Below are 16499 nucleotides of genomic sequence, written 5' to 3'. Positions count from 1 at the left end.
TCTGGTCCATACCTCGTTGACTACAGTATTCTGGCAGGGGTAGGGTTCTAGTCCATACCTCGTTTACTACAGTATTCTGGCAGGGGTAGGGTTCTAGTCCATACCTCGTTGACTACAGTATTCTGGCAGGGGTAGGGTTCTAGTCCATACCTCGTTGACTACAGTATTCTGGCAGGGGTAGGGTTCTGGTCCATACCTCGTTGACTACAGTATTCTGGTAGGGTTCTAGTCCATACCTCGTTGACTACAGTATACTGGTAGGGTTCTGGTCCATACCTCGTTGACTACAGTATACTGGTAGGGTTCTGGTCCATACCTCGTTGACTACAGTATACTGGCAGGGTTCTGGTCCATACCTCGTTGACTACAGTATACTGGTAGGGTTCTAGTCCATACCTCGTTGACTACAGTACACTGGTAGGGTTCTAGTCCATACCTCGTTGACTACAGTATACTGGTAGGGTTCTAGTCCATACCTCGTTGACTACAGTATACTGGTAGGGGTAGGGTTCTAGGCCATACCTCGTTGACTACAGTATACTGGTAGGGGTAGGGTTCTAGTCCATACCTCGTTGACTACAGTATACTGGTAGGGTTCTAGTCCATACCTCGTTGACTACAGTATACTGGTAGGGTTCTAGTCCATACCTCGTTGACTACAGTATACTGGTAGGGGTAGGGTTCTAGTCCATACCTCGTTTACTACAGTATACTGGCAGGGGTAGGGTTCTAGTCCATACCGCGTTGACTACAGTATACTGGTAGGGTTCTAGTCCATACCTCGTTGACTACAGTATACTGGTAGGGTTCTAGTCCATACCTCGTTGACTACAGTATACTGGTAGGGTTCTAGTCCATACCTCGTTGACTACAGTATACTGGTAGGGGTAGGGTTCTGGTCCATACCTCGTTGACTACAGTATACTGGTAGGGTTCTAGTCCATACATCGTTGACTACAGTATACTGGTAGGGTTCTAGTCCATACCTCGTTGACTACAGTATACTGGTAGGATTCTAGTCCATACCTCGTTGACTACAGTATACTGGTAGGGTTCTAGTCCATACCTTGTTGACTACAGTATACTGGTAGGGGTAGGGTTCTGGTCCATACCTCGTTGACTACAGTATACTGGTAGGGTTCTAGTCCATACCTCGTTGACCACAGTATACTGGTAGGGTTCTAGTCCATACCTCGTTGACTACAGTATACTGGTAGGGTTCTAGTCCATACCTCGTTGACTACAGTATACTGGTAGGGTTCTAGTCCATACCTCGTTGACTACAGTATACTGGTAGGGTTCTAGTCCATACCTTGTTGACTACAGTATACTGGTAGGGTTCTAGTCCATACCTCGTTGACTACAGTATACTGGTAGGGTTCTGGTCCATACCTCGTTGACTACAGTATACTGGTAGGGTTCTAGTCCATACCTTATTGACTAGAGTATTCTGGCAGGGGTAGGGTTCTAGGCCATACCTTGTTGACTACAGTATACTGGCAGGGGTAGGGTTCTAGTCCATACCTCGTTTACTACAGTATTCTGGCAGGGGTAGGGTTCTAGTCCATACCTCATTGATTACAGTATACTGGAAGGGTTCTAGTCCATACCTCGTTGACTACAGTATACTGGTAGGGTTCTAGTCCATACCTTATTGACTAGAGTATTCTGGCAGGGGTAGGGTTCTAGGCCATACCTTGTTGACTACAGTATACTGGCAAGGGTTGGGTTCTAGTCCATACCTCGTTGACTACAGTATACTGGTAGGGTTCTGGTCCATACCTTATTGACTAGAGTATTCTGGCAGGGGTAGGGTTCTAGGCCATACCTTGTTGACTACAGTATACTGGTAGGGTTCTGGTCCATACCTTGTTGACTATAGTATTCTGGTAGGGTTCTGGTCCATACCTCGTTGACTACAGTATTCTGGTAGGGTTCTAGTCCATACCTTGTTGACTACAGTATACTGGTAGGATTCTAGTCCATACCTTATTGACTAGAGTATTCTGGCAGGGGTAGGGTTCTAGGCCATACCTTGTTGACTACAGTATACTGGTAGGGTTCTAGTCCATACCTTATTGACTAGAGTATTCTGGCAGGGGTAGGGTTCTAGTCCATACCTCGTTGACTACAGTACACTGGTAGGGTTCTAGTCCATACCTTATTGACTAGAGTATTCTGGCAGGGGTAGGCTTCTAGTCCATACCTCGTTTACTACAGTATTCTGGCAGGGGTAGGGTTCTAGTCCATACCTCGTTGACTACAGTATACTGGTAGGGTTCTAGTCCATACCTCGTTGACTACAGTATACTGGTAGGGTTCTGGTCCATACCTTATTGACTAGAGTATTCTGGCAGGGGTAGGGTTCTAGGCCATACCTTGTTGACTACAGTATACTGGTAGGGTTCTGGTCCATACCTTGTTGACTATAGTATTCTGGTAGGGTTCTGGTCCATACCTCGTTGACTACAGTATTCTGGTAGGGTTCTAGTCCATACCTTGTTGACTACAGTATACTGGTAGGATTCTAGTCCATACCTTATTGACTAGAGTATTCTGGCAGGGGTAGGGTTCTAGGCCATACCTTGTTGACTAGAGTATTCTGGCAGGGGTAGGCTTCTAGTCCATACCTCGTTTACTACAGTATTCTGGCAGGGGTAGGGTTCTAGTCCATACCTCGTTGACTACAGTATACTGGTAGGGTTCTAGTCCATACCTCATTGACTATAGTATTCTGGTAGGGTTCTGGTCCATACCTTGTTGGCTACTGTGTACTGGTAGGAGAACCTCTGTTTTCCACTCAGGTCTTCATAGACTGTTGGGACAATCTTTAGGATGTAGTCATGAGATGCCAGAGCTGCAAAGGAACACAAGTTAACTTTTATAACAGGAATAAAATAGTATAGTTATTTTTAATGCGAGACTGCTAGAATAGGGTTTGTTCTAGTAACCATAGTAACCCTTTTGGATTCCCATGAGAGGAACGTTTCCATGTCTTAGTCCTTCTGCTCTGTAGGGGTCTCTCTCACACACACACCTCTCATACACAGGCAACAGACAGAGAGATAAACAGATCTCTACGTACGGTTGGAGACCAGCCTGTCAGCTCCTCCCAACGCATTAAAGGCTCCTTGGACATTCTGCATCTGTAGCGTGACAGAGACGAGACAGACAGAGACAGACAGGAGACCAGACAGACCAGACAGGAGCCGAGACAGACAGGAGCCGAGACAGACGCCGAGACAGACAGACAGGAGCCGAGACAGACAGACAGGAGCCGAGACAGACAGACAGGAGCCGTGAACAGACAGACAGACAGACAGACAGGAGCCGAAGACAGACAGACAGACAGACAGACAGACAGACAGACAGACAGACAGACAGACAGACAGGAGCCGAAGACAGACAGACAGACAGGAGCCAAAGACAGACAGACAACAGCCGAAGACAGACAGACAGACAGACAGACAGACAGACAGACAGACAGACAGGAGCCGAAGACAGACAGACAGACAGGAGCCGAAGACAGACAGACAGACAGGAGCCGAAGACAGACAGACAGACAGACAGACAGGAGCCGGAGACAGACAGGAGCCGGAGACAGACAGGAGCCCGAGACAGACAGGAGCCCGAGACAGACAGGAGCCCGAGACAGACAGGAGCCCGAGACAGACAGGAGCCCGAGACAGACAGGAGCCCGAGACAGACAGGAGCCCGAGACAGACAGGAGCCCGAGACAGACAGGAGCCCGAGACAGACAGGAGCCCGAGACAGACAGGAGCCCGAGACAGACAGGAGCCCGAGACAGACAGGAGCCCGAGACAGACAGGAGCCCGAGACAGACAGGAGCCCGAGACAGACAGGAGCCCGAGACAGACAGGAGCCCGAGACAGACAGGAGCCCGAGACAGACAGGAGCCCGAGACAGACAGGAGCCCGAGACAGACAGGAGCCGAGACAGACAGACAGACAGACAGACAGGAGCCGAGACAGACAGGAGCCCGAGACAGACAGGAGCCGAGACAGACAGACAGACAGACAGGAGCCGAGACAGACAGGAGCCGAGACAGACAGGAGCCGAGACACAGACAGACAGACAGGAGCCGAGACAGAGACAAGACAGAGATGTATTTATGTAGGAGGATCTTACATGTTATCTTACTCTCCATTGTGTGTGCGTGCCCATGTGCAACATGTGTCAGTACGCAGGTTGACGTTGGATAAGACAGAGGGTGTCTATAGAAGAGTCCTGACCTGTAGTTTCAGATAGAGAGGGTGTCTATAGAAGAGTCCTGACCTGTAGTTTCAGATAGAGAGGGTGTCTATAGAAGAGTCCTGACCTGTAGTTTCAGATAGAGAGGGTGTCTATAGAAGAGTCCTGACCTGTAGTTTCAGATAGAGAGGGTGTCTATAGAAGAGTCCTGACCTGTAGTTTCAGATAGAGAGGGTGTCTATAGAAGTGTCCTGACCTGTAGTTTCTCCCCGAAGGCCAGTTTGTGTATGAGGTGTGTCATGTCAGGGCTCTGGGGCTGGGCTGTGGCGCTATGGGTCGACACGTGGAAGTTACCTGGTACCTGGAGGGAGTCCACACAGATATCACCACGGAGACAATGTCACCACACGGAGACAATGTCACCACACGGAGACAATGTCACCACACGGAGACAATGTCACCACACGGAGACAATGTCACCACACGGAGAGACAGAGACAAACAGAAAGGGACATAAGTACAAGAACAAGCAAAAGAACAAAAGGAGCTGTCAGAGGTCTGCGTAGTGGGGGTCAGAGGTCTGCGTAGTGGGGGGGGTCAGAGGTCTGCGTAGTGGGGGGTCAGAGGTCTGCGTAGTGGGGGGGGTCAGAGGTCTGCGTAGTGGGGGGTCAGAGGTCTGCGTAGTGGGGGGTCAGAGGTCTGCGTAGTGGGGGTCAGAGGTCTGCGTAGTGGGGGGTCAGAGGTCTGCGTAGTGGGGGGTCAGAGGTCTGCGTAGTGGGGGGTCAGAGGTCTGCGTAGTGGGGGGTCAGAGGTCTGCGTAGTGGGGGGGGTCAGAGGTCTGCGTAGTGGGGGGTCAGAGGTCTGCGTAGTGGGGGGTCAGAGGTCTGCGTAGTGGGGGGTCAGAGGTCTGCGTAGTGGGGGTTCAGAGGTCTGCGTAGTGGGGGTTCAGAGGTCTGCGTAGTGGGGGTTCAGAGGTCTGCGTAGTGGGGTTCAGAGGTCTGCGTAGTGGGGGGTCAGAGGTCTGCGTAGTGGGGGGGGTCAGAGGTCTGCGTAGTGGGGGGTCAGAGGTCTGCGTAGTGGGGGGTCAGAGGTCTGCGTAGTGGGGGGTCAGAGGTCTGCGTAGTGGGGGGTCAGAGGTCTGCGTAGTGGGGGGGTCAGAGGTCTGCGTAGTGGGGGGTCAGAGGTCTGCGTAGTGGGGGTCAGAGGTCTGCGTAGTGGGGGATTCAGAGGTCTGCGTAGTGGGGGGTCAGAGGTCTGCGTAGTGGGGGGGGTCAGAGGTCTGCGTAGTGGGGGGTCAGAGGTCTGCGTAGTGGGGGGTCAGAGGTCTGCGTAGTGGGGGGTCAGAGGTCTGCGTAGTGGGGGGGTCAGAGGTCTGCGTAGTGGGGGGTCAGAGGTCTGCGTAGTGGGGGGTCAGAGGTCTGCGTAGTGGGGGGGTCAGAGGTCTGCGTAGTGGGGAGGTCAGAGGTCTGCGTAGTGGGGGGTCAGAGGTCTGCGTAGTGGGGGGTCAGAGGTCTGCGTAGTGGGGGGTCAGAGGTCTCTGTAAAGGGGGTCAGAGGTCTGTGTACTGGGGGGTCAGAGGTCTCTGTAAAGGGGTCAGAGGTCTGTGTACTGGGGGGTCAGAGGTCTCTGTAAAGGGGTCAGAGGTCTCTGTAAAGGGGGTCAGAGGTCTCTGTAAAGGGGGTCAGAGGTCTCTGTAAAGGGGGTCAGAAGTCTCTGTAAAGGGGGTCAGAAGTCTGTGTAGTGGGGGTCAGAGGTTACTTTGTTAATAGTGAACTCTCCCTCGAAGCGACAGCCATGTCCGTGGTTGAGAGGAACCTTCATGGAATTATCTATGTGCCCCACCTCATGACGACCCATCTCATCCTGGATATCAAGACCCACCACTGGGGGAGGGGGAGAAAGAGAGAGAGAGGACAACGGTGGTCAGATCATTTCTGTTGGGTACCGGGCCTAGTCACAGTACAGTACATAGCAACACTACCTCTCTCTCCTTCTCAGTCGTGCTAGGTCAGATCTCTCCTGGCACATAGGCAGACAGGACCCTATTTCAGGACACCCTCTATCGGGTGATGGACCCACACACACAGAGACAAGAGAGAGAGAAGCAACAGGCCTAACCCCCACTTTTACACCCCACCAGGCCCCATCCTGCGACCTACGAGGTATGTATCAGATGCTCAACATACTCTGATCACACCTACTGTAATGGTCAGGGCCTAAACCAAACAAAAACAACACTAGACACTATGGAACACAAAGCTTTTACTATCTAATCCTGGAATATACAAGGTCTTTGGCCTAAAGAGCAGGAACCTGGACTTCACCAAATAAATCAGAAATACAGACATTGTCATCCTACAAGAAACATGGTATAGAGGAGATGGACCCACTGGTTGCCCTCTAGGTTACAGAGAGCTGGTAGTCCCATCCACCACACTACCAGGTGGGTGGTATAGAGGAGATGGACCCACTGGTTGCCCTCTAGGTTACAGAGAGCTGGTAGTCCCATCCACCACACTACCAGGTGGGTGGTATAGAGGAGATGGACCCACTGGTTGTCCTCTAGGTTACAGAGAGCTGGTAGTCCCATCCACCACACTACCAGGTGTGAAACATGGTATAGAGGAGACAGACCCACTGGTTGCCCTCTAGGTTACAGAGAGCTGGTAGTCCCATCCACCAAACTACCAGGTGTGAAACATGGTATAGAGGAGATGGACCCACTGGTTGCCCTCTAGGTTACAGAGAGCTGGTAGTCCCATCCACCAAACTACCAGGTGGGTGGTATAGAGGAGATGGACCCACTGGTTGTCCTCTAGGTTACAGAGAGCTGGTAGTCCCATCCACCAAATTACCAGGTGGGTGGTATAGAGGAGATGGACCCACTGGTTGTCCTCTAGGTTACAGAGAGCTGGTAGTCCCATCCACCAAACTACCAGGTGGGTGGTATAGAGGAGATGGACCCACTGGTTGTCCTCTAGGTTACAGAGAGCTGGTAGTCCCATCCACCACACTACCAGGTGGGTGGTATAGAGGAGATGGACCCACTGGTTGCCCTCTAGGTTACAGAGAGCTGGTAGTCCCATCCACCACACTACCAGGTGTGAAACATGGTATAGAGGAGATGGACCCACTGGTTACCCTCTAGGTTACAGAGAGCCGGTAGTCCCATCCACCACACTACCAGGTGGGTGGTATAGAGGAGATGGACCCACTGGTTGCTCTCTAGGTTACAGAGAGCTGGTAGTCCCATCCACCACACTACCAGGTGGGTGGTATAGAGGAGATGGACCCACTGGTTGTCCTCTAGGTTACAGAGAGCTGGTAGTCCCATCCACCACACTACCAGGTGTGAAACAGGGAAGAGACTCAGGGGATATGCTAATTTGGTATATATCAGACCTAACCCACTATTAAATTAGTCAAAACAGGAACATTTTATATCAGTCTAGAAATTAATAACAAAATAATAACTGAGAAAAATGCTTCATACAGTTGAAGTCAGAAGTTTACATCCACATATGTTGGAGTCATTAAAACTCGTTTTTCAACCTCTCCACAAATTTCTTGTTAACAAACTATAGTTTTGGCAAGTCGGTTAAGACATCTACTTTGTACATGACACAAGTAGTTTCACCATCAATTGTTTACAGACAGATTATTCCACTTATAATTCACTGGATCACAATTCCAGTGGGTCAGAAAGTTTACATAAACTAAGTTCACTGTGCCTTTAAACAGCTTGGAAAATTCCACAAAATGATGTCATGACTTTCGAAGCTTCTGATAGGTTAATTGACATCATTTGAGTCAATTGGAGGTGTACCTGTGGATATATTTCAAAACTTAGTTCCGCTTTGCTTGACATGGAAATGGGAAAATCAAAAGAAATCAGCCAAGATCTCAGAAAAAAATTGTAGACCTCCACAAGTCTGGTTCATCCTTGGGAGGAATTTCCAAATGCCTGAAGGTACCACGTTCATCTGTACAAACAATAGTACTAAGTATAAACACCATGGGACCGCTCAGGATGATAGAACAGCCTCTACTCTTCTGGGAAGGATTTCCACTAGATGTTGGAACATTGCTGCGGGGACTTGCTTCCATTCAGCCACAAGAGCATTAGTGAGGTCGGTACTGATGTTGGGTGATTAGGCCCTGGCTCGCAGTCGGCGTTCCAATTCATCCCAAAGGTGTTCGATGGGGTTGAGGTCAAGGCTCTGCAGGTCAGTCAAGTTCTTCCACACCGAACTTGACAAACCATCTTTGTATGGACATCGCTTTGTGCACGGGGGCATTGTCATGCTGAAACAGGAAAGGGCCTTCCCCAAACTGATGCCACAAAGTAGGAAGCACAGAATCATCTAGAATGTCATTGTATGCTGTAGTGTTAAGATTTCCCTTCACTGGAATTAAGGGGCCCGAAACATGAAAAACAGCCCCAGGCCATTATTCCTCATCCACCAAACTTTACAGTTGGCACTATGCATTGGGGCAGGTAGTGTTCTCCTGGCATCCTCAACCCAGATTTGTCCATCGGACTGCCAGGTGGTGAATTGTGATTCCTCACTCCAGAGAATGCGTTTCCACTGCTCCAGAGTCCAATGGCGGCGAGCTTCACACCACTCCAGGCGACGCTTGGTGATCTTAGACTTGTGCGAGGCTGCTCGGCGATTTCATGAAGCTCCCGACAAACAGTTATTGTGTGGACGATGCTTCCAGGGGCAGTTTGCTGGGTCCTGATGATTTTTACATGCAATGTGCTTCAGCGCTCGGCTGTCCCGCTCTGTGAGCTTGTGTGGCCTACCACTTTATGGCTGAGACGTTGTTGCTCCTAGATGTTTCCACTTCACAATAACAGTCCTTATAGTTGACTGGGGCAGCTCTAGCAGGTCATAAATTTGAAATTTGACAAACTGACTTGTTGGAAAGGTGGCATCCTATGACCAGGTGCCACATTGAATGTCACTGACTTCTTCAGTAAGGCCTTTCTACTGTCAATGTTTGTCTATGGAGATTGCATGGTTGTGTGTTCGATTTTATACACCGGTCACCGGTGTGTGGCTGAAATATCTTAATCCACTCATTTGAAGGGTTGTCCACATACTTTTGTCTATATAGTCTATTTCCGAGAGATTACGCAAACCCACAAAGAATTCTAAAACAAATCCAATCTTGATAAACTCCCACATCTATTAGGCAAAAAAAAATCCCTTTTGTACTTTAACTATTTGCACATCGTTACAACACTATATGTATATAGTCATAATATGACATTAGAAATGTCTCTATTCTTTTTTTAATTTATTTTTTTTACCTTTATTTAACCAGGCAAGTCAGTTAAGAACACATTTCTTATTTTCAATGACGGCCTAGGAACAGTGGGTTAACTGCCTGTTCAGGGGCAGAACGACAACTGTACCTTGTCAGCTCGGGGGTTTGAACTTGCAACCTTCCGGTTACTAGTCCAACGCTCTAACCACTAGGCTACCCTGCCGCCCCAATAAGCTTCTGTGAGTGTAATGTTTACTGTTCATTTATATTGTTTTTCACTTTTGTTTATTATCTCCTTCACTTGCTTTGGCAATATTAACACGTCTCCCATGTCAATAAAGCCCTTAAATAAAATTGACCGAGAGACAGACCGAGAGACAGACCGAGAGACAGACCGAGAGACAGACCGAGAGAGAGACAGACCGAGAGAGAGACAGACCGAGAGACAGACCGAGAGACAGACCGAGAGACAGACCGAGAGACAGACCGAGAGACAGACCGAGAGACAGACCGAGAGACAGACCGAGAGACAGACCGAGAGACAGACCGAGAGACAGACCGAGAGACAGACCGAGAGACAGACCGAGAGACAGACCGAGAGACAGACCGAGAGACAGACCGAGAGACAGACCGAGAGACAGACCGAGAGACAGACCGAGAGACAGACCGAGAGACAGACCGAGAGACAGACAGACCGAGAGACAGACAGACCGAGAGACAGACAGACCGAGAGACAGACAGACCGAGAGACAGACAGACCGAGAGACAGACAGACCGAGAGACAGACAGACCGAGAGACAGACAGACCGAGAGACAGACAGACCGAGAGACAGACAGACCGAGAGACAGACAGACCGAGAGACAGACAGACCGAGAGACAGACAGACCGAGAGACAGACAGACCGAGAGACAGACAGACCGAGAGAGAGACAGACCGAGAGAGAGACAGACCGAGAGAGAGACAGACCGAGAGAGAGACAGACCGAGAGAGAGACAGACCGAGAGAGAGACAGACCGAGAGAGAGACAGACCGAGAGAGAGACAGACCGAGAGAGAGACAGACCGAGAGAGAGACAGACCGAGAGAGAGACAGACCGAGAGAGAGACAGACCGAGAGAGAGACAGACCGAGAGAGAGACAGACCGAGAGAGAGACAGACCGAGAGAGAGACAGACCGACAGAGAGAGACAGACCGAGAGAGAGACAGACCGAGAGAGAGACAGACCGAGAGAGAGACAGACCGAGAGAGAGACAGACCGAGAGAGAGACAGACCGAGAGAGAGACAGACCGAGAGAGAGACAGACCGAGAGAGAGACAGACCGAGAGAGAGACAGACCGAGAGAGAGACAGACCGAGAGAGAGACAGACCGAGAGAGAGACAGACCGAGAGAGAGACAGACCGAGAGAGAGACAGACCGAGAGAGACAGACCGAGAGAGACAGACCGAGAGAGACAGACCGACCGAGAGAGACAGACCGAGAGAGACAGACCGAGAGAGACAGACCGAGAGAGACAGAGAGAGATGTCTATCCACATGCAGAGCCACCTTCCACTTCTGTAATTGAGATGACAAGTTTAGACTCATCAGCTCCAACAACGTACCGGTCAAAAGGCAGGGTGGGTATAGATGTTGGTAAGATATAGATGATATATACATGTTGGTAAGCTAGAAGCCTGGATGTTGGTAAGCTAGAAGCCATTTCAGATATATAAATACACATTTAAAAGAAGGCTAGAGAGAATGATCTGAATCCTTCAGATTTCCTTTTATATGTAGATGATGGTCAAGGCTGAAGGACAACAAGTCAGCCTTTTCCATACACATTTAAGTAAGTACAGAATGACGTAATTTAGAGAGAGACACATGGCCAGAAGCCTGGAGGAGAAGAGTCATTTAATTCTACTTCAGTCTTAATGTTACACAACGGAGAGGGGATACACATTGAATACACATTGATAGAAGTAAGACAGTGTCATGGTTATTTTTTAAGACTCTAAACAATTCCTTTCTTTCTCTCCCACGTAAGGCCCCTCAGAGGAAAACGATGAGGGGAATTATATTCATCATGTGTTATTGCATCAAGTCAAAGATCATGTCTTTGCTTGTTAAAGTGTCTGTAAAAGGTCATTCCAGGGAGGGAGGAGGGACCCTGGAAGAGCCGTGAAACTGAAGAAATATGTCATCGTGAGTAAACACACAGAGAGAGAGAGAGAGAGATAGAGACAGAGACAGAGACAGAGACATAGACAGAGACAGAGAGACAGAGAGACAGAGAGACAGAGAGACAGAGAGACAGAGAGAGAGAGAGAGATGAAACTGACATATTTCATCATGGAACTGAAATTCATAAAATAACTAAATGTTACTCTGTGAGTCATGACTCAAGATGAAGAACATATTACGTCATGGAGAAATGTGTGAGATGAGAAACACACTGTTCATTTAATAGAGTGAGGTAGTATCGACGGCGTGATGGTCGCGTCTCCGTACCGGCCGCGTCTCTGTACCGGCCGCGTGATGGTCGCGTCTCCTGGTCATTGTCCCCCAGAGACGGCCTCCTGGTCATTGTCCCCCAGAGACGGCCTCCTGGTCATTGTCCCCCAGAGACGGCCTCCTGGTCATTGTCCCCCAGAGACGGCCTCCTGGTCATTGTCCCCCAGAGACGGCCTCCTGGTCATTGTCCCCCAGAGACGGCCTCCTGGTCATTGTCCCCCAGAGACGGCCTCCTGGTCATTGTCCCCCAGAGACGGCCTCCTGGTCATTGTCCCCCAGAGACGGCCTCCTGGTCATTGTCCCCCAGAGACGGCCTCCTGGTCATTGTCCCCCAGAGACGGCCTCCTGGTCATTGTCCCCCAGAGACGGCCTCCTGGTCATTGTCCCCCAGAGACGGCCTCCTGGTCATTGTCCCCCAGAGACGGCCTCCTGGTCATTGTCCCCCAGAGACGGCCTCCTGGTCATTGTCCCCCAGAGACGGCCTCCTGGTCATTGTCCCCCAGAGACGGCCTCCTGGTCATTGTCCCCCAGAGACGGTCTCCTGGTCATTGTCCCCCAGAGACGGTCTCCTGGTCATTGTCCCCCAGAGACGGTCTCCTGGTCATTGTCCCCCAGAGACGGTCTCCTGGTCATTGTCCCCCAGAGACGGTCTCCTGGTCATTGTCCCCCAGAGACGGTCTCCTGGTCATTGTCCCCCAGAGACGGTCTCCTGGTCATTGTCCCCCAGAGACGGTCTCCTGGTCATTGTCCCCCAGAGACGGTCTCCTGGTCATTGTCCCCCAGAGACGGTCTCCTGGTCATTGTCCCCCAGAGACGGTCTCCTGGTCATTGTCCCCCAGAGACGGTCTCCTGGTCATTGTCCCCCAGAGACGGTCTCCTGGTCATGTCTGATTTCCCATCAAAAGCTTTGGTCCATATCAATGTTCTCTGTTGTTTTGTGATTGGGGGAAACTAAGATTTTCTTAGACAGCATCACTAGAAGATTATAATTAGAAACACACTTTCTAATAATGGGATAGAGCAATCGAATACCAGTGGTTAATTAGAACATATTTCCATGAGCGATATACTAAAAATGGGAGCCAGACACAGAACGAATTGGCTAAAACCTTGTAGATGTGTTAGTTAGAACGACGGGGGCACTGCAGAGCAACGTGACAGAAAATCAATGGTATGTTAGTTAGAAGCTAAGATACTAGTGTATGATTTCTTTCAAAAAAAAAATGTTTTTCAATTGACAAAAAAGTGTTTTTCTTTTAAAAACGAGGACGTTTCTAATTGACCACAAACTTTTGAACGGTAGTGTATATATGCAGACACCTTTATATAGCCTGATACCAGCGCTGGTGTAGACCTAAAATCACCATCTACCACATCCGAGAGAAATAGGCCAAGCATGATCGCTACCTGAAGTAAGAGAAAACATTTAACGTGGCGAACGATTATAGGGTCCCCTGGAAAAACACTGATCAACACTTTGGTTCCTACCCTGTCACAATAAGGCCTCCATAGAGATTCTATTGGTATTCTAACTCCTAATTTTATGAACGCGTCCCTGGCTTTTCCATTCGTTGTCATGTCAAACAACACTGTATTCAAAGTGCCCACTAGTACAACTATAGAATCATTCTATTTCCATGATTCCAACATTTCATCCAAGTTACTATTTTTTTGTTTGTTGTGCGTGACCTCGGGGTGGCATCACATTCATGGGGATTTCTCCATTCTGGTGGTTTTATACTTTTCAAATCAAACTTCAACCAGACGTTGATCTCATTTCAGATCATTTCCACACCTCTCAGTACATAACAGTGGATATGTACGTATGTATTAATAATGACCTCCTATATAAAGTTAGTACATTCAGACAGTAATACAGTACATAACAGTGGATATGAATGAATGCATAATATACTCACAATCACAGTGTAAGTTTGGCAAACTGATGTTCAAACTCACATCAATCTTCCCACCACTGTTCTTATCAGGGTCATCCACATACAGCTCGTTAACACTGGGGGGAGATCAGAGAGACAGACAGAGGGACAGGCAGAGACAGAGAAAGAGAGAGAGAAAGACAGACAGACAAAGGGACAGACAGAGAGACAGGCAGAGATAGGGACAGACAGACAGAGAGAAAGAGAGAGAGAAAGACAGACAGACAGAGAGAAAGAAAGAGACAAAGAGATAGACAGAGAGAGAAAGAAAGACAAAGGGAGAGACAGAGAGACAGACAGGTTAGATACACCTGTAGATAATTTAAACAAGCATTCAAGTTATAGAACAAGGAGCATCTTTCAAGGAACCCACTAAGTGGGAGAGATGAACCATCTTCATTAGAGTACAGATTCACCCCCAGCTGTCACAATGTCCTGATTCACCCCCAGCTGTCACAATGTCCTGATTCACCCCCAGCTGTCAATGTCCTGATTCACCCCCAGCTGTCACAATGTCCTGATTCACCCCCAGCTGTCACAATGTCCTGATTCACCCCCAGCTGTCACAATGTCCTGATTCACCCCCAGCTGTCACAATGTCCTGATTCACCCCAGCTGTCACAATGTACCCACAATGTCCTGATTCACCCCCAGCTGTCACAATGTACCCACAATGTCCTGATTCACCCCCAGCTGTCACAATGTACCCAATGTCCTGATTCACCCCCAGCTGTCACAATGTACCCACAATGTCCCTCTTCCTTATGATAAAAGTACATTGGTGCATCTTTGTCATCTAATTTCCTTTCTCTCCTCCCCCTGCCCTCCACCTCTCCCACAGCTCAGCGTAAATACATCTCACCCAGCATAGGAGAAGCTGTACACCCCTTCCTCCCCCAATCTCAAGCTGCCTCCATGTTAGCATAATATCCCATCAGAGAGACGCCTCCATGTTAGCATAATATCCCATCAGAGAGACGCCTCCATGTTAGCATAATATCCCATCAGAGAGACGCCTCCATGTTAGCATAATATCCCATCAGAGAGACGCCTCCATGTTAGCATAATATCCCATCAGAGAGACGCCTCCATGTTAGCATAATATCCCATCAGAGAGACGCCTCCATGTTAGCATAATATCCCATCAGAGAGACGCCTCCATGTTAGCATAATATCCCATCAGAGAGACGCCTCCATGTTAGCATAATATCCCATCAGAGAGACGCCTCCATGTTAGCATAATATCCCATCAGAGAGACGCCTCCATGTTAGCATAATATCCCATCAGAGAGACGCCTCCATGTTAGCATAATATCCCATCAGAGAGACGTCTCCATGTTAGCATAATATCCCATCAGAGAGACGTCTCCATGTTAGCATAATATCCCATCAGAGAGACGCCTCCATGTTAGCATAATATCCCATCAGAGAGACGTCTCCATGTTAGCATAATATCCCATCAGAGAGACGTCTCCATGTTAGCATAATATCCCATCAGAGAGACGCCTCCATGTTAGCATAATATCCCATCAGAGAGACGCCTCCATGTTAGCATAATATCCCATCAGAGAGACGCCTCCATGTTAGCATAATATCCCATCAGAGAGACGTCTCCATGTTAGCATAATATCCCATCAGAGAGACGTCTCCATGTTAGCATAATATCCCATCAGAGAGACGTCTCCATGTTAGCATAATATCCCATCAGAGAGACGTCTCCATGTTAGTTACGGCACCAGACGCGTCACACGACATCCTCATTCTTGATCAACACTCGTTACGTTTCTGTCTTTGTTACGTCTTTAAAAGAAAAGGAAATAATTAGATTTTGGGCATTTTTTACATTTCACACGTGAAGCCCAGGGGGAGTGGATAGATGGTCTCGGACCAACACAGATTGGTCTAGCATTGTAAGGATAGATGGTCCCGAACCAACACAGATTAGTCTAGCATTGTAAGGATAGATGGTCCCGAACCAACACAGATTGGTCTAGCATTGTAAGGATAGATGGTCCCGAACCAACACAGATTAGTCTAGCATTGTAAGGATAGATGGTCTCGGACCAACACAGATTAGTCTAGCATTGTAAGGATAGATGGTCCCGAACCAACACAGATTAGTCTAGCATTGTAAGGATAGATGGTCTCGAACCAACACAGATTAGTCTAGCATTGTAAGGATAGATGGTCCCGAACCAACACAGATTAGTCTAGCATTGTAAGGATAGATGGTCCCGAACCAACACAGATTAGTCTAGCATTGTAAGGATAGATGGTCCCGAACCAACACAGATTAGTCTAGCATTGTAAGGATAGATGGTCCCGAACCAACACAGATTAGTCTAGCATTGTAAGGATAGATGGTCCCGAACCAACACAGATTGGTCTAGCATTGTAAGGATAGATGGTCCCGAACCAACACAGATTGGTCTAGCATTGTAAGGATAGATGGTCCCGAACCAACACAGATTGGTCTAGCATTGTAAGGATAGATGGTCCCGAACCAACACAGATTGGTCGAGCATTGTAAGGATAGATGGTCCCGAACCAACACAGATTAGTCTAGCATTGTAAGGATAGA

General features: G+C 48.7%; 1 protein-coding gene across 1 annotated transcript in view; it reads right to left on the bottom strand.

Moving 5' to 3' along the window:
* The window catches only part of ergic1 (endoplasmic reticulum-golgi intermediate compartment 1), a 46588-nt gene that overhangs the window by 9227 nt on the left and 20862 nt on the right, over window positions 1-16499 (bottom strand). The window contains exons 4-8 of the mRNA XM_042303532.1: window positions 13901-13995; window positions 5971-6095; window positions 4469-4573; window positions 3086-3146; window positions 2757-2857 (exon numbers count right to left, since the gene is read on the bottom strand). Coding sequence (XP_042159466.1) covers window positions 2757-2857; window positions 3086-3146; window positions 4469-4573; window positions 5971-6095; window positions 13901-13995 — 487 coding nt within the window. The remainder of the gene's footprint in view (window positions 1-2756; window positions 2858-3085; window positions 3147-4468; window positions 4574-5970; window positions 6096-13900; window positions 13996-16499) is intronic.

The sequence above is a fragment of the Oncorhynchus tshawytscha genome, linkage group LG21, assembly GCF_018296145.1.
Source record: "Oncorhynchus tshawytscha isolate Ot180627B linkage group LG21, Otsh_v2.0, whole genome shotgun sequence".
Classification (NCBI taxonomy): domain Eukaryota; kingdom Metazoa; phylum Chordata; class Actinopteri; order Salmoniformes; family Salmonidae; genus Oncorhynchus; species Oncorhynchus tshawytscha.
The sequence above is the reverse complement of the archived record's forward strand: the minus strand, read 5'-3'. Positions and strand labels throughout refer to the sequence as shown.